This window comes from Palaemon carinicauda, chromosome 1 (assembly GCF_036898095.1).
Source record: "Palaemon carinicauda isolate YSFRI2023 chromosome 1, ASM3689809v2, whole genome shotgun sequence".
In the NCBI taxonomy this organism is placed as follows: Eukaryota; Metazoa; Arthropoda; class Malacostraca; order Decapoda; family Palaemonidae; genus Palaemon; species Palaemon carinicauda.
In genome coordinates, this window is record NC_090725.1 from 277,767,026 (window position 1) to 277,785,851 (window position 18,826).

An 18,826-nucleotide genomic window follows, 5' to 3' on the forward strand; every position below is an offset into this window, starting at 1 on the left:
ATCCTACAGGCTGTGCCTAGGCCTAACTGCATCATAAATTTATGTTTGTTCCGTAACTGAAATACAAACCACGCTATTTACATAGGGTAATTACTTTGGCGTAGCTGAATGACGAGCCATTAGAATTTTAACGAGGGTTTACTACCCCACCGCTAGATAGCGGGGGGTAGGGAGAGGTAGCTTGCTACACCCTCCCCCCACACACACATACTAGTGAGTGCTTCACATTACTTTTGGCTCGAGCGGTGAGCTGACGTGTCTGCTCCCACCCTCGCTTTGACAGCCTTAATGCTTTTGTCTTTTACTTACTTTTTCTTATACTTTATATACAGTATAAACATTCGTTGTGTTTATCTATATATTTGTGTATAGAATATAGTAAGTTTCCTTTTCAGTGTTTGTGCCGTGTGTGTAGTGTACGACAACGGAGAGTGAAACTCTGGCGTAGTTCTAGGCCACCACGGTTTCACTTCATGGGGTGCGGTCTCTCCCATGGTCCTTCGGTTGTTCCTTCGGCTTCCGATAATTCGGCCGCCGTGGGGAATCGTCATCGCTGAACTTTCTTCAATCATCTTTTTCTTCGCTGTTCCTCCTTTCCTACGAAGAATTTGGATCCTCAGCGAAGGGAATGTGGGAGTTTAGTTTGACTACGGTCTCTCTCTCCCTACTCGAGGTCGTTCACCCCTTACTACTACTACTACTACGTACTACTACGGTAGCTTCTTTCCAGTTGCGGGCTGAGTTGCTATTCCGTTTTATTTATCTCAATTATTTTTTAATGAAATCTAATTGTATTTTCAACTTTTCAGCTTCTGGGGAACACTTCCCTTCGGGGGTCAGTGTTTCTTACTATTTATGAACATTAAAAAATCAGTTACATAATTATAATTGTTATAATTCTGCTTTTTGTTAAGTTCTCCGCCCTCCCCCTTCTCCCGTAAATGTCAGTGGGGGAGGAGGGCGCATACTTAATTTTTAATTCTTATGTTTTGCTATTCCCTCGGGGTTACTCTTCGGAGTTCCTCCCGGGGGAATTTCTGTTAAATAATTATTTAACTTTATTTCCCAGTTAACTATGCAGTTTTCTTCGTTTGACTGAAGTGTGCCAACGAAGCAGAGCTATCCTGTTTATGCCTGGGGAGTCTGCTGTCGCTGCCGTCTCTCTAGGACATCGTCATGGGCGTTATCCCTTCTCTTAGAAGTTCTCCCGTGACAACTGTCAGCTCTTTAGTTCATCTTAGAACGATAAGGAGGTTCGCCTCCAGGGGTTAGGTAACTTCCCTACCGAGGGAGGTTCCCTTCCCAGGTGTGAGATCTTCCCCCTGCAGAGGGGGAACTTCTCATACCTTAATATTCCTGGATGGGTTTTCCTGGCCCTTAGGCGGTTATGATCTTGGTGCTGAGCGACCGCTCTTGTAACCATGCGCAAGGGGCTGAGCGGTTGCAAGGCCGGCCATGGAACTTGATGGCTGAGCAGTCGCTTCTGTAGCTATGCTCAAGGGGCTGAGCAGCTACAAGATCAGTCTTGTGACCTCTCTCGTTCGCGAGGGAGGCCACTCATAAGGGCTCCTCTTTGGAGGATTGCTCCTTATAGGTCTCTTCTACGAAGTGTCACCTCTCTCGTTCGCGAGAGAGGACACTCATAGAGACTCCTCTTCGGAGGATTGTTCCGGATAAGGTCAGCTTGCTGATCCAACGGCCCTTAGGGGCACCATCACAAGTCTCTGATTAGAACAGCTTGCTGTTCAGTCACTAACACTTCGGTGTTTAGTGACAGGGAAACTTCGGTTTCTCGTTACGCAGACCCTTCGGGGTCTCGTAACTTTTGTTACGCAGAACTCTTGGGCTCTCGTAACTTTAGTCACTCCTACACTTCGGTGTTTAATGACAGGGAAACTTCGGTTTCTCGTTGCGCTGACCCTTCGGGGTCTCGCAACTCAGGCTACGTTAGGCTTTTGGTCTCTCATTCCCTTAGTCAAGACCTGCTGTCCTGCCTTCTCCGTTCCTGGCTGCTGACGCGCTGTGGGCACCCACGACTAAACCTGTCATTGCGCATAAGGGACTTGAGCGCAAACTGCGCCTCTAACCCTTCAGCTCCAGGTTTAACCTGCGCCCCCTCATGCTGCTGCTGTTCCAGACTTAGCGCCTCAGTGCTCACCTGCACGCGTGCGCACACTTGTGCCTGTTACGTTACGCGCCAGGGTTCCCCTGCGCGCCCACACTGCGCGCCAGCGCCCACCAGCAGTTCCTGATTTAGCGCGCCAGCGCTCACCTGCGCGCACGCGTGCGCGCAAATCGTGCGCAGTTCCTGATACAGCGCACACGCGCTCACCAACGCCCCAGCGCGCTTGCTTACAATTCAGCGCGCAGTCCAGGAAGTGCCTAAGTTAGCGCACGGGCGCTCACAGGTACCTCTGGACTCTCCATCCAAATTGCGCAATCCTGTACGCACGCTTCCAGTTGCGCGCGAGGTTCCAGTTGTGCACAATGTTTCAGTTGCGCGCAATGTTCCGGTTGCACGCCCATCTCAACAGCGCACACCTGTACGCCCGAATCCTGTTGCGGCACAAATCGTTGGAGTTTTTCCTGAGAGATCGCAGGCGCTCACCAGTGGTTCAGCCTGGGGGTCTCCAAGTCTCTTCTACGAAGGGCACGGTCTCTCATAGTGACCACTCCTCGGAGTATCAAGCAGTACTTCCAGTGTTGATCATCCGCTCTGTGCTGAAGCAGACCTGCCTTGGTTCTCTTCAGGGGATGCCCTTCCTTTAGGGACACATCCCAGTTCCTGATCGTCCTGTCAGCTGATCCTTCAACCAAGCGCACAAGCGCGCGCGTATTTACGCACGCGCTAGCGCCGACGATCTTCTTATGCGCGCAAGCGCCGACGATCTACTTGGCCGACTATCTACTTGGCCGACTATCTTCTTCGCGCACATCCGCTGACGATCTTCATACGCGCGTGAGCGCCGACGATTGTCCGCGCGCAGGCACCAATGGTTTCCCGCGCGCATTCGGCGCACACCTGTGCGCCCGCACCCTGGGCTCCTCAGGGTAAGATGCCTGTGCAGACTGCGCAGCGCTCACCTGCGCACCAACGTGCTAACTGACCCTCGCGCTAGCACGAGGCTGTGCAATCGCGCCCTCGCCCAGTCTTTCCAGACACGCGCCCACGCGCTACTGCGCACTCGCGCCCGACTATCTTGCATCAGGTTGCTGCGCGCCCGCGCACGCGCGATCAATTGATTGCGCCCATCCAACTTTCAACCCCGCCTCATGTTCCAGCTCCTGCGCCCCGCACGCACTCGCCATCTCCTACATGCACCCACGTTCACGCCATCAATCTCGCACGCCCGCGCGCTCGTGAGCACAAAATTCCTGCTGCGCACGATCCTTTCCAGGGCTCATCGCGCTACCACCAGCTCGATCTGCGCCCCGATCGCAAGCGCGATCACGCACAAAATTTTACGGGGCTTCAGGCGGACAGGTCATCGTCTCGTTCTCCTCCCCGCAAGCGCAGAACAGCGCTCTCGCCGGAGGAGGGGAGGTTTCCGGACAGGTCTAAGGACCCTTTTGTTTCAGCTTCGTTTAAGGCAAACCCTCGTTTGTCAACTCCTAGGGATCGAACGATCCCCTTCCCTCCAGAGGGAGTGTCTGACAGCTCGACTGTCAGCCAGCAATCCTGGCTTGGGACCATAGTCAGAGCTCTTATGCAGGCTATGAAGCCTGTGCTCGCTGACCTGTGTCACATATCAGGGGCAGCTCCCTCCCCCTTGAAGAGGAAGAGGGGAGTCCCCTCCGTGGTGTCTTCTCCAAGGGCTAAACTGTCTCCTCGCAAATCCTTGCGCAAGGCTCCTTCTTTCCCCCAGACTTTCTCCCCCTCCACTGCGGATGAGGATTACCTATCCTCTGGGGAGTCGGACGAGCCGGTCCGTTCCCCCATTGCTCCATTGGGGGAAACTCCGCCTCTTCCTGAGAGGTCTTCTCACAGGGGTAGAAAAGAGCCTGCATCCATCGTTACTGGAGTCCTGTATCCCTCCCAGGAGGGAACCGAAGGACTCAAAGACTGTTCCTAAGTCTTCGGCAAGGATCAGACAGGAGCCAGCTAGACCTTCGGAGAATGTCCACAAATTTCCCCCAGGAAGAGCCACTGGGGACGAGAGACTTTGCTGATAGCCCTTCAGGAGGAGAACACCAAGAGTCAGAACATGCGTTCTGGCAAGTTCTGACCCACAGGAGGAACCTCAACAGGTTCCCAGACCCAGAGACCCCTCCTAGTGAGGGTAAGGACACGGTCTTGGACCAAGTCTATGGCACCCAGAAACCCTCTAGGGCCAGTGCAGCTTTGCCCTGGTCACAAGGGATGAAGAGTGCCAGAGACAAGGTTGAAGGCCAGCTCTCTGAGCTCGCCTCCTCCAACAGATCCAGCGCCGATAACAAGCTCCTCCCTCCTCCTCGAGTCCATCAGAGGAGGTATTTCGAGATCCTAGAGGAGACTTGTTTGGGTCTTACGGTTCACCACTCCGTGGAAGAACTCACTGGGAGAGTCCCTCTAAAGTGACTCTCCAACCGACACGTGTCCTATTCTCCTACCGAGATCCTAGGCCAGGAGAATGTAGCGAAGTGTGCCATGCAGGCAACTTCGTGGCTATACATCTGGCTGGGGTCTCTGGGAATCCAACGAGAAGGAATAGATCTGCTCGTTCCTTTCCCTGAATTAGAGGCTGTTTTCGGGCACCTCAAAGGAACGGGTGGGGGGGTGTACCACCACGTTCTGTACCACAGGGCCTAAGGCCTGCGGTCAGAATCAGAAAAGTGCCTCCATATAAATCTGCTACTGATGAAGGCCGCTCTCCCTGGCTTTTCAACAGTGCCAACAAAGATCTAGCGGATCACTCTGGGGGGTGATGAGCGACAACACCACAGTAGTGGCTTACATCAACAAGCAAGGAGATACCTTTTCAAAGCGGCTATCCCCTCTCTCAGTAGAGATAATGAGATAGACCGAAGCCCACTCGATCTCTCTATCAACTCGCTTCATTCCAGATAAAGGGAATGTGCTCACCGACAGTCGGAGCAGAGCATCTCAGATAATGAGTATCGAGTGGTCCTTGGATCATCCAGTGGCCAACAAAGTTCTGACTTTGTGGGGTTATCCGACTGTGGATCGGTTCGCTACAGCGCTGAACTTCAAGGTCCCGCTGTATTGCCCCCAGGCCCAGATCCCAAAGCACTCTGACAAGATGCCTTCCAACAACGGTGGGACATCACCAACGTGTGCGCTTTTTCCCCATTCTGTCTGATGAGGAGGGTGCTCAACAAGACCAGAATATCGGTCAATCACTTGATGACCCTTTATAGCTACGCTATGGCATCTCGTAGAATGGTTTCCGGACCTTCCGCAACTCCTAACGCAACTTCCGGGAGAACCCCCTCTGCTACACAAGCAAACAACCACATGCCAACATCTCCCTCAAAGCCGTAGCTTCGCTTCGACTTACCGCCCGGAAGACTATCCAGCATCCCCTCACTAAGAGAGGATTGTCGCAACAAGTTGCGAACAGGATGTCTGGACACCTGCACAGGTCATCCGCAGGGGCCTACCAGGCAAAGTGGCGAGTTTTTTGGTGGTTGGAATCGTGAAGGAGTATCTCTTCATTCGATACCACTGTTCCAGCATGAGCGTAGTTCTTCGTTTATTTGCGGAAAGAATGCGCCTTCAGTCTCGGCAATGAAAGGCTATCGCTCAGCCTTAAGGCTAGCCTTCAGGCTCAAAGGAGCGGACATTCCTTCCTCGCTGGAACTTTCCCTATTCATACAAAGATACGATCTTACCTGCCCTCAGTCAGAAGGGAGACCTCCTCCAGAGCACTTGGTTCGAATTCTCAGGCCTCTTAGAAGGCCTCCCTACGAACCATGTCGCCAGGCTTCAAATCGACACCTAACTCGAAAGGTGGTGTTCCTACTAGCTTTGGCCTCAGCCAAGTGAGTCAGTGAACTTCATGGTCTCTCGTATGACATCGCCCATGCAAGGGGATGAGGGGAGGTAACGTTCGTAATCGTCTCTGAGTTTGTGGCTAAGACACAGAATCCGAGAGTGCCGGATCCTCGATTCGACTCTTTCTGGATTTCGAGTCTTCGTTCTGTAACAGATGACCCAGACCATCTCCTACTGTGTCCAGTAAGGAGTCTGAGGTTATATCTCAAAGAACGGCTGCATTCGTCCCCAAGTGTAAGCTTTGTTTGTGAGCACTGGGAGAACAAGAGGAGGGTCACCAAGAATACCATCTCCACATGGATTCATAGGGTGATCCATCTGTCCCTGAATCCTGACCCTCCTCCGTCATGTCGCCTTAGAGCGCATGATGTAAGGGGCGCAGCAACGTCCCTGACCTTCAAGAAGATCTTCTCAGTGACGCAGGTTCTACAAGCAGGGGTGGAAGCGTCAGATGACCTTCACGGCCCACTACCTACGTATCGAGCCTCCTGTATGTCACACACAGGAGGCTCGATACGTTCTCTATCGGCCCTGTGATGGATACACAATAGCTGGTCTAACCTCAGGCTCCTTAATGGACAGGTAGCAGAAGGTTGAGGGCATTGTTACCCGGTCTTAGTCTGCGTGAATGAAAAGATGTGTCTGGCCCTTATTCTTTTTTTCATCCTCTCCTTCCTTGGAGAAAGCAGCATCCTGGGTTCTTTGCATAGCTGACCTCAAACCACTGCAGGTAAACCATGCTTTCTTGTGTTCCTGGTATTAAGAGTAATACTGTCATGTCCCCATACCCTGACGAGGTGGTATTGGGAGAGTCCTAGCCTAGAATTCCATCGGAAGAACTCCAGGTCAACTTCCTAGGACGAGTCACGCTCTTCACTTTCACACACAGCTTATGTAGGCCGCAGCAGTTTCACAACAATGCTAGCCAGGCGCAGGGACTCCTTATTTCTCGAGTACTTACACACTCAAATTTTGAGTCCCCGGGCAAAGCCAAAAGCCAGTATGGCAGGGACTTACCGCCCTTCCTAAGGGTTGAGTCACCCTATGTAAATAGCGTGGTTTGTATTTCAGTTACGGAACAAATGACAAATTCGTAGATAATTTGTATTTTTTCTAACTACACAAACCTTAGATATTTACACATATTTGCCCGCCAGCCCTGTCCCCCGGGATAAGACCTACCTCTAAGCAAAGTGAAGCACTCAGTAGTATGTGTGTGTGTGGGGGGGTAGTAAACCCTTGTTAAAATTCTAATGGCTCGTCATTTAGCTACGCCGAAGTAATTACCCTATGTAAATAGCTAAGGTTTGTATAGTTAGGAAAAATGACAAATTCGAAGATAATTTGTATTTTTTCTAACCATACAAACCTTAGCTATTTACATTGGGTATACCTTTTAGCGCAGCTGAAATGACGAGCCAATAGTTTTAACGAGGGTTAATTACCCCCGTGCTAGTTAGCGGGGGGTAGGGGAAGGGTAGCTTGCTACCCCTCCCCCCCACACATACCGGTGATTTGCTTCACTTCACTTAGAGGTAGGACTTGACTTGGGGGTCAGGGATGGCGGGCACATTTGTGTAAATATCTAAGGTTTGTATGGTTAGGAAAAATACAAATTATCTTCGAATTTGTCATTTGTTCCGTAACCGAAATACAAATCACGCTTTTTACATTGGGTGACTTACCCCTTAGGAAGGGTGGAAAGTTCCCAGCCTTACTGACTTCGGCTTACCAGGGGGCTCAATCCCTCAGTGAGCAGCACTAGAGAAAGGGAGCCCCTGTACCTCACAAGTTCCTAGCATCGCTAGGAATGAGTGGCCTACATAAGCATTGTGTGGAGGAAAGTGTGACTCGTCCTATGAAGTTCACTAACCCGCTTGGCCGAAGCCAAAGCGAGTAGGAAAGCCGTCTTCCAAGACAGGTGGCGATCGGAGGCCTGGCGTAATGGCTCGAAGGGAGGTCTCTTAAGAAACCTAAGGACTCGAACCACGTTCCAAGGAGGAGGTCTCACTTCCGACTGGGGGCAGGTAAGCTCATAGCTACGTATGAGTAAAGAGAGTTCTAGCGATGAAGAAATATCCACGCCCTTCAGTCTGAAGGGCAAGCTTAAGGCTGAGCAATAGCCTTTCACTGCCGAGACAGAAAGGCGCATTTCTTCCCGCAGATAAACGAGGAAGTCCGCTATTGCTGGGATAGTGGCATCGAGTGGAGAGATACCCCTTCCACGGCACCAACCACAAAAGACTCTCCACTTTGCTTGGTAGACTCCCTCAGAGGACCTTCCCAGGTGCCGAGACATTCTCTCCTGTTGCGAAAAGCCTCTCTCCGCGAGGAGACGCTGGATAGTCTCCAGGCGTGAAGCCGAAGCGAGGCTACGGCCCTGTGAGGGACGCCGGAGTGGGGTTGTCTGAGAAGCTCGTGTCGTGGAGGAAGTTCTCTCGGGAGCTACGTCAGGAGCTGCAGAAGATCCGGAAACCATTCCGCGTGATGCCATAGCGGAGCTACCAGAGTCATTGAACAGTTGACCAATAGTCTGGTGCTGTTGAGCACCCTTCTCATCAGACAGAACAGTGGGAAGGCGTACACGTCGATGTTGTCCCACCGTTGCTGGAAAGCATCTTGCCAGAGTGCCTTGGGGTCCGGGACTGGGGAGCAGTACAGGGGCAGCTTGAAGTTCAAAGCTGTCGCGAACAAGTCCACGGTCGGGGAACCCCACAAAGTCAGGACTTTGTTGGCTATCTGAGGATCCAAAGACCACTCGGTACTCACTATCTGCGAGGCCCTGCTCAGACTGTCGGCGAGCACATTCCTCTTGCCAGGAATGAAGCGAGCTGATAGTGTTATCGAGTGGGTTTCGGTCCACCTCAGAGTCTACTGCAAGATGGGATAGCTGCTGCAAAAAAGTGCCTCCCTGCTTGTTGATATAAGCCACTACCGTGGTGTTGTCGCTCATCACCACCACGGAGTGACCCGCCAGGGACCGTTGGAACTGCTGAAGAGCCAGAAAGACGGCCTTCAATTCCAGCAGATTGATGTGTAGGCACTTTTCTGATTCTGACCAAAGGCCTGAGGCCCTCTGGTTCAGAACGTGCGCCCCCCCACCCTTCTTTTGACGCGTCCGAAAACAGAGTCTATTCCGGGTGGAGGACGAGAAGAATCACTCCCTTCCGCAGGTTCTCGTCGACCAGCCATCACCGCAAATCCGCCTGTTCCAGAGACCCTATTGGGATCAGAATGTCCGGGGAATCGGATCCTTGATTCCACCGGGACTTGAGCCGCCATTGAAGGGATCTCATCCTGAGGCGGCCGTTTGGAACCAGACAAGCCAGGGAGGATAGGTGACCTAAGAGACGCAACCACGATTGGGCGGGGAGTTCTTCTCGCCTGAGGAAGGGTTCCGCCACCCTCCTCAGCCTTGCTATCCGGTCGTCCGATGGAAAGGCTTTGTGGAGATTGGTGTCTATTAGCATGCCTAGATAAACCAGTCGTTGGGACGGCTGCAGAGAAGACTTCTCGAGGTTTACCACGATCCCCAGATCCTGGCAAAGATCCAGAAGCCTGTCTCGGTGCTGAAGAAGGGTCGACTCCGAGTCTGCTAGGATCAGCCAATCGTCCAGATAACGAAGGAGACGAATGCCGTTCCTGTGCGCCCAAGATGAAATCAGGGTGAACACTCTGGTGAACACCTGAGGAGCTGTGGAGAGACCGAAACACAGCACCTTGAACTGGTAGATCTTGTCGTCTAGGCAAAATCTCAGGTACTTCCTGGAAGACGGATGGATTGGGATCTGGAAGTACGCGTCCTTTAGACCCAGTGTGCACATGAAGTCTTGTGGTCTCACCGCAAGTCTGACCGTGTCTGCTGTCTCCATGCTGAACCAGGTTTGCTTGACAAATCCGTTCAGAGCTGAGAGGTCGATGACAGGTCTCCAGCCTCCAGTAGCCTTCTCTACAAGAAAGTCGACTGAAGAAGCCTGGGGAGCCGTCGACGACCTCCTGGAGAGCACCCTTCTCGAGCATGGTCTTGACTTCGGCCTGAAGGGCCAGTCCCTTTGCCGATCCCGTGGCATAGGAGCTCAACGACACTGGATTCGCTGTCAGGGGAGGTTGAGATGTTGGCCGATCACAGAAACCAGCCAAGCATCGGCCCCGTGTTGCTGCCACCTGTGCACGCAACGTCGAAGGCATCCCCCCACAGGTGGACACGCGGGGGGATTGCCACTCCTAGTGTTTGCGGCCGCTCCCTCTAGGAGTTTTGCCTCCCCTGGAGGACTTACCGCCCTTCTTGACCTTGGCTGGAAAGGGCTGGGGCTTAGACACCACTTTCTTAGCTGCCGGTGCCTGCTTTGGTGCCTTGCGAGGCTGCTGCTGCTGTTGCTGCGGAGCTGGAGGCTTATAGGGCCGAGCTGTAAGGGCCCTATGGAGGAGGGAGTCCTGGCTAGATTTCCTCCACCTCTTAGCCGTTCGTTCCATATCCTGGGGCTCCAACAGATTCTCCCTAAGGAGGGAAGCATGTCTGAGCCTACAGACAACCACGGCGGGGACCTTCGGGTGGAACTTCTCGGTCACCGCATCGCGCCGCTTCAATACCGAGTTAGCCCACAGGGTGGTGACCTGGTGTGCCAGGAACTCGATGGAGCGGGTGCCCGAGAGTAAGAAGGTCTCCAGGGCCTTCCTATTGGTCTTCTTAGACAAGTCTTCGGAGCGCAATAGGATGCCCAGAGTCCCTAGCCATATATCCAGCCACGAAGTGGCCTGCATGGCGCACTTCGCGACCTTCTCATGGCTCAGGATCTCCGACGCCGAGAACGTCACCTGCCGGGCGGAGAGCTTCTCGCGGAGAGCTTCTCGAGAGGAACTCCCTTAGCAAGCTCCTCTACGGAATGATGGAGAGGAAGAGCGAGACTAGACTCACCCAAGATCTCAAAATACCTCCTCTGCTGGAGACGACTCACCCAAGATCTCAAAATACCTCCTCTGCTGGAGACGAGAAGGTGGGACGAGTTTGTTCCCGGCAGAGGAACGACCGGAGGAAGCAAGAGTCGCGAGTTGGGCATTGGCCCTGGCTCTGGCACTCTTCAACCCCCGAGACCAGGGCAGAGCCGCACTGGTCTTGGGGGTCTTCTGAACATCAAACACCTGGTCCAGGACCGTGTCCTTGCCTTCTCGGGGGGCGATCACGGGGTCCATGAACCCGTTGAGTTGCCTCATCAGGCTCAGGACCTGCCAGAAGGCATGCTCAGACTCCTGCTGGTCTCCTCCTTGCGGACTGGCAGCTAAGTCTCCCGTCCCCGGAATCTCTTCCTGGGGCGAAGCGTGGACGTTCTCCCGGGGAGCAGCGGGTTCCTGGCGAATCTTTGAAGACGACTTCGGGATTGTCTTCGAGTCCTTGGGTTCCCTCCTATAGGATCCCAACAAAGAGGCACCCTCCGCGCGAGACGATTCTCCTCCATGAGGAGAAGACTCCCCCCTTGGTGCCGAGGGGGAGACCATCACCTCACTGGATTCACCCGAGGACGGAAAAGCCTCGTCCTCGGGAGAAGGAGAAAACGCCTGCGAAGGGGAAGGGGCCTTCCTGACAGACCTCTTAGGAACCAACTTCTCCCTGGAGGAAGTCACCACGAAGTCCACTCCTCTCCTTCTCTTCAGCGGGGGCGAGGCAGCCGTTGGCTTGTGTCCTTGATCGGCGAGTGCCGGCTTCATAGCCTTCACTAACGCCCGCATCAGAGGACCAAACCAAGTCTGCCGCTCCACGGACACAGAGTCCGAAATCCCCGCTGGAGGGAAGGGGATCGGGCGATGCTTCGGAGTGGACACCACTGGACCTACCTGAAAAGGAAAAGGGGAAGAAAGTAGCACTGACCTCTGAAGTGTCTTCCCTATCCTGCACAAGAGTCCTGCGCTTTGGTGGAGGCGATCCTGAGTGCGGTCTGGCGACACGTGTTCCTGCTGCTGTCGCGGGCTGCGAAATCCGACGCGAACGGTGATCGCACGCAGGCGAGCGGTCGTGCAGGCGAGTGGGCGCGAGGGCGTACAGGCGAGGGAGCGCGTGGGCGAGCTGGTGAACGAACGCGTTGGCGCGTCGGCGAGGGAGCGCGTTGATCCGCGGGTGAACGAGAACGCTCCGATGACCGCTGACAACGTTGTTCAGGAGACCTGTAACGCGTGGGAGAGCGATTGCGAGCAGGCGATCGGCGATGCGCTGGTGAACGCTGGCGCGTAGGCGAGCGATGGCGCGTGGTGGCACGTTGGCGAGCGATAGCGCGTAGACCGCGTAGGCGAACGACCGCGCGAGGGCGAGCTAACAGAAGGCGACCCATGTCCCTCCAGATCCTCTGGGCAACAGCGCGTTGGAGAACGCTTGCGCGCAGGTGAGAGGTCACGCGGGCGGTCTGGAGATCGCCGATGTTCAGGTGATCGCTGACGCGCTGGGGACCGTTGACGCGCAGGAGATCGCTGACGAGCAGGCGAATGTTGATGCGTCTGTGATCGCTGGCGAGCTGGTGATCGCTAGCGAGCAAGAGGGCGACGCGTGGAATCCTGTGAGGGAACTGCCGGCGCGGGGCGCAGAGGCGAACGCTCACGAACGGGCTCAGGAACAGGAGGCGCGTGGACGCGTTGGTGTACAGGCATTTTGGAAGTACTGTACGCGCTGGAGAACGCGAGCGATGTTGCGCAGGAACAGGCTGACGAACAGGATCGCGAGGGCGAGGAGAAGAGTCCTTGGCCAAATTGGAGCGCTCAGGAGACTGATGGTGCGCAGGGCGCACAACAGAAACCGCAGGATATTCGGAGTCCACAGGAGAGCGCTGGCGAGCAGTGGGGCGATGGTCATCAGAAGCCCGCTGACGAACAGGAGAGCGCTGACAGTCAGAAGAGCGCTGACGAGCAGGAGAGCGCCTGTGCGCTAACACTGCAGAAGGGAGAGCAGGGGAACGCTGGCGCGCTGGGCGCTCAACAGGAACAACAGGCTGAAGGATGTCCTCAGGAGAGCGCTGGCAAGAAGAGGGGCGATCATCAGGAGAGCGCTGGCGAACAGGAGATTGCTGACGAACAGGAGAGCGCTGACGAGCAGGAGAGCGCCTGTGCGCTAACACTGCAGAAGGGCGCGCAGGGGAACCCTGACGCGCAAGGGAAGAATCCCTTAGCCCCGAAGGGACCGTTGCCCGTCGGGTGACGAGGTCAGGCTGCTGGACATCTACACCAGAAGCTGAAGGTCTGGAAGGCGTAGGAGACCGATCCCCAGAGAGGTCTAAGGAAGCTGGAGCTGCAGGCTGCTTACGGCGAGGAGAGTCCCCCTCGGAGGAAGGAGGCGAAGATTCAAAAAGGTGCCTCTTAGCACCCTTATAGGGAGACGGGAGGGCCTTGCGGCGCAGCGGACGGTGAGCCTTACAGCGAAGACGGCCACGAGGAAGATCGTCAGGACCATCAGTCCTCCGAAGGGGAATCTCAGTCAAAGCACTCCCCTTAGAGGGAGGCTTGGCAACAGAAGAGCCCGTGGGACTCCCTTCCCCCTTCGAAGGATGTACGGAAGGGGGAGGAGAGCCGTCAGCACCATCATCCACAACAGTACCTGCAGAGGATTGACCCGACCCGTCGGAAGCCTCTGTCACCACGACGTCGACGATAGACAGAGGATCTACCTCTGCTATCACCGGCAACTGCTTAACAGCGGCCCCTAACTGGACAAGGTCAATCAGGGCTACCCTGGAGGGCAGGCCCTTAAGCCCCAGGGAAGCCCAAATCTGAAAAAGATCATCATTAGACAAAGATTCATTAGCAACAACCTCCCCCGGAGGAGGAGGGGGAACCGCCCCGCTATAGGAGGCGACGCCCTCTCTCCCAATCCAAGGTCGGGAAACAGAACTAGGGCCTGCGCTCTCACTCGGCAGACTCTCCTTAGGAGCCAAACGAGGGGGAGCTTCGGAGGAGGTTTGGGCGGCGAAAGAAGAGTCCCGAGAACCTTCTTCCTTCAAGGCAACCCCGGAAGGAGAACGGTCTCTCTTGGACTTCTTACGCTGGCGGCCAAACCTCTCCTACTGGGAGGCAGACCACTCCCTGCACTCACTACACGTATTCTCTTTATCACACCGTCGGCCTCAACACTGCGGGCAAAGAGTGTGAGGATCTGTGTCCACCGCCGACATAAAAGTACCACAAGGGCGGCCGGCAATTCCAGGGCACTTGCGCATAGTGAACAATAAGGGTGAGGCCAACTTCAAAACACACACACACAAACTGAAAGAAAAAGCAAAAAAAGATTAAGGCTGTCAACGAGGACGATGGACAGACACGTCTGTTCATCGCCGGAGCCAAAAGTGAAGTGAAGCAAATCACCGGTGTGTGGGGGGGAGGGGTAGCAAGCTATCCCTTCCCCTACCCCCGCTAACTAGCGTGGGGGTAGTTAACCCTCGTTAAAAACTATTGGCTCGTCATTTCAGCTACGCCGAAAGGTAAACCCAATGTAAATAGCGTGGTTTGTATTTCGGTTACGGAACAAACACTTATTTCTAAAGGTTTGTAAGCTAATTATTGAATCAGAAATAAATGAAAATTAATAATTCTCAATAATAAACCGAGAAATATTGACAAATTAACTCACTTTATCTTTGAGGATAGTCATTACTAGCATGAGTGAGCAAAGAGGAGCAAGAGCAGCAGGAGGAGGCGGTTATTGCTTGGAGGGAAAATCTCCCTACATGAGCATTTCCTATAAAATATTGTGAGTTCTCTCTGGAATGATGTTTAATATCATTAATTGAATCACATAATTTATGTTTTCTGCACCCTTGGTCATCTTTTTTTCACTCTTACATTCAATATTTACAAGGAACCTATCTAGAGACAACTGCTTTTGTTTCTTCTTTAAAATCATCTGGAAAGGCAACCTTGCATTGCCCGTATAAAAGTTTGCTGCTCACCCTGTCAAAGCAATATCTAGGTGATGTGTTTCTTCAATATTTAACATGGTCTCCAACATTTTCAGTATCTCCCATATTTCACTAAAAGCAAGAGGTTTGTCATTCTGTCCTTCCTCCTCTTCATATGAAATCTCTGCATTCTATCCTTAATGCTCCTTATGGTGCTACTCCACCAGCTTCTTGGCCATCGGCTGCTTGTATTGTCTTGCCTAAGGACACAATTTCATAGTCAACTACCTCCTAAACTGGTTTGAATCCCTTGAAATTGGATTCAAGAATACATTTAGGCCAGAGTTTCCTCCAAACAGAAATGAAGGCTCTGCTGGTGACCCCCTTCTAGGTTTTGTCAATCATGCTGAGGCAGCTGATGATGTGGAAATAATATTTCATAAACTCTCAGAGGTTGAGTTTTGAACCATTGGTAACATTGAGACAGCACTGGAACACTGCTTTTGTGTACAACTTCTTGAAATGTTTTTGCAATAGCCGCTGGCATTAGAAAAGAACAAGCTAGGTTAGATGATCTTTCATAGGTTGTGACCAGGAAATGTCTTTTCCTCTACAGTAAGGAAGGTCCTCTTGGGCATCATCTTCCAAAACAGAATAGTCTCATCACAACTAAACACTTGCTGGAGCACGAAAGAAACAGGATCCTCGAACCTTTTTCAACTCGACAATAAATGCCTCTTCTACCCTGATAAAGGAGCCTAAAGCCTCAGCATGTTAAAGGTGTCCGGTTTCATTTCCAGTTTTATCAGAATAGATGCTCACCAGAACGTCAGCCGAGCAAACCCAACTCCCTCTGTGGTGCCCAACTCACGGTTCTGGGTGGGGATCAATCTGCTGCCATGCAAATGCTAGGGGATGATTATTACAAACAATCATATCATCATATTCCCCACAAATATACACAGATGATGGGAATCAATGGCAGGCATAGACATAAACCTACCACAACTTTTACCAGGTCTACCCAGACACACTCGTATGTCTGCAAACACCCTTTTATTCTGGAAAGAGATAGCCAAAACTTAATTCAGCCAAAATCTTAAATGCAGCAAGAGTATGTGCATATTGCTTGTGGCCAAAGCCAAAAGTGCTAGTCTTGACTGAAAAATACCTTGATAAATTTTACTAGTGTTACAACTTTGCTAAAGTTATACTGTACTCCTATTAAAGGAGAATAGTTTATATTTATGCAGGAACAAATACATCTCTTCTTATACTGTACCTTGGCAAGAACTTTAGCAATTCCTTGTCCTTGGAAAACTTCAGGAACAACTGTGTGCTGCAAGTCAACTGCTCCGGTTACTGGATTCAAGACATCATACTGAAGAAAGGCTTTATCTGTTTAAAAAATACAAAGAATCAAGAAAAAATAATTAGAAAAAAAAATATGTTATTTTCCTTAGTAAAATAAATTTTTGAATATACTTACCCGATGATCATATAGCTGCATCCCTGCTGCCCGACAGAAAAAATCTACGGGCGGAATACGCCAGCGATCGCTATACAGGTGGGGGTGTACATCAACAGCGCCATCTGTCAAGTAGATACTCAAGTACTCGATGTCAACATAGAACCAATTTTCTCCTCTGTCCCACTGGTTCTCTATTGGGGAGGAAGGGTGGGTCCTTTAATTTATGATCATCGGGTAAGTATATTCAAAAATTTATTTTACTAAGGAAAATAACATTTTTCAATATCAAACTTACCCGATGATCATATAGCTGATTCACACCCAGGGGGGTGGGTAGAGACCAGCATTACAAGTTGACATTATGAGCTAAGTATTCCGTATTTCATTTTAGCAGTTATTCAAAATAACAAGCATAAAATAAATAAGTACCTGGTAAGGAAGACGACTTGAACAATTACTCTGCCTTTTTAAGTACGTCTTCCTTACTGAGCCTCGCGATCCTCATAGGATGCTGAGCGACTCCTAGGAGCTGAAGTATGAAGGGTTGCAACCCATACTAAAGGTCCTCATCAAAACCTCTAATCTAGGCGCTTCTCAAGAAATGATTTTGACCACCCGCCAAATCAAGTAGGATGCGAAAGGCTTCTTAGCCTTCCGGACAACCCAAAAATATTTCAAGAGAAAGATTAAAAAGGTTCTGGAATTAGGGAATTGTAGTGGTGGAGCCCCCACCACTACTGCACTCGTTGCTACGAATGGTCCCAGAGTGTAGCAGTTCTCGTAAAGAGACTGGACATTCTTAAGATAAAAGACGCGAACACTGATTTGCTTTTCCAATAGGTTGCGTCGAATATATTTTGCAGAGATCTATTAGTTTAAAGGCCACGGAAGTTGTGACAGCTCTAACTTCGTGTGTCCTTACCTTCAGCCAAGCTTGGTCTTCCTCATTCAGAAGGGAATGAGCTTCTCGTATTAACAGTCTGATAAAATAGGAAAAAGAATTCTCTGACATAGGCAAAGATGGATTCTTAACTGAACACCATAAAGCTTCAGACGGGCCTCGTAAAGGTTTTAAAATAGAACTTAAGAGCTCTTACAGGACATAATACTCTTTCTAGTTCATTTCCAACCATACGATAAGTTTGGAATATCGAACGATATTGGTCAAGGCCGAGAAGGCAGCTCGTGTTTGGCTAGAAAACCAAGATGTAGAACATGTAGCCGTTTCGGATGAGAATCCGATGTTCTTGCTGAAGGCATGAATCTCACTGACTCTTTTAGCTGTGGTTAAGCATATCAGGAAAAGAGTCTTAAAGGTGAGATCTTTCAGGGAGGCTGATTGAAGTGGTTCGAACCTGTCTGACATAAGGAATCTTAGAACCACGTCTAAATTCCAACCAGGTGTAACCAAACGACGCTCCTTCGTGGTCTCAAAAGACTTAAGGAGGTCCTATAGATCTTTATTGTTGGAAAGATCTAAGCCTCTGTGACGGAAGACTGATGCCAACATGCTTCTGTAACCCTTGATAGTGGGAGCTGAAAGAGATCACTCTTTCCTCAGATATAAGAGGAAGTCAGCTATTTGAGTTACAGAGGTACTGGTCGAGGATATGGATACTGACTTGCACCAGTTTCGGAAGATTTCCCACTTCGATTGGTAGACTCTAAGGGTGGATGTTCTCCTTGCTCTAGCAATCGCTCTGGTTGCCTCCTTCGAAAAACCTCTAGTTCTCGAGAGTCTTTCGATATTCTGAAGGCAGTCAGACGAAGAGCGTGGAGGCCTTGGAGTACCTTCTTTACGCGTGGCAGACGTAGCAGGTCCACCCTTAGGGGAAGTGTTCTGGGAACGTCTACTAGCCATCGGAGTACCTCGGTAAGTTATTCTCTCGCGGGCCAGAGGGAAGCAATTAGCGTCAACTTTGTCCCTTCGTGAGAGGCGAACTTCTGCAGTACCTTGTTGACAATCTAGAACGGAGGGAATGCATATAGATCTAGATGAGACCAATCTAGTAGAAAGGCATCTATAAGAACTACTGCTGGGTCCGGGATAGGTGAGCAAAGTATTGAGAGCCTCTTGGACATCGAGGTTGCGAAGAGATCTATGGTTGGCTGGCCCCAGGTGACCCAAAGTCTCTTGCATACATCCTTGTGGAGGGTCCAATGTGTTGGAATTATTGTCCCTTCCTACTGAGACAATCTGCTAAGACATTCAAGTTGCCTTGGATGAAACTCGTTACTAGTGAAAAGTCTAGACCTGTTGAACAGGAGAGGAGGTCACTTGCGAACTCGTACCATGTCAGAGAGTAGGTCCCTCCTTGCTAGGAGATGAACATCAAAGCACGGAGTTGACCGTGTTCACCTCCACCACTTTGCCTTGAAGGAGAGACCTGAAGCTTTTCCAGGTCAGACGTACTGCCAGAAGCTTCTTGCAGTTGAAATGCATTGTCCTTTGACTCGAGTTCCATAATCCCGAGCATTCCCTACCGCCTA

At 51.5% G+C, this 18,826-nt stretch overlaps 2 protein-coding genes across 2 annotated transcripts in view; both read right to left on the reverse strand.

Moving 5' to 3' along the window:
* The window catches only part of RpL13A (ribosomal protein L13A), a 141,651-nt gene that overhangs the window by 39,469 nt on the left and 83,356 nt on the right, over window positions 1-18,826 (reverse strand). The gene's annotated exons all lie outside the window — the stretch shown is intronic.
* LOC137656895 (protein NATD1-like) overlaps window positions 1-18,826 on the reverse strand; it is a 49,854-nt gene that overhangs the window by 10,152 nt on the left and 20,876 nt on the right. Inside the window, exon 2 of the mRNA XM_068391279.1 lies at window positions 16,148-16,263. Within this exon, the coding sequence (XP_068247380.1) occupies window positions 16,148-16,263 (116 nt within the window). The remainder of the gene's footprint in view (window positions 1-16,147; window positions 16,264-18,826) is intronic.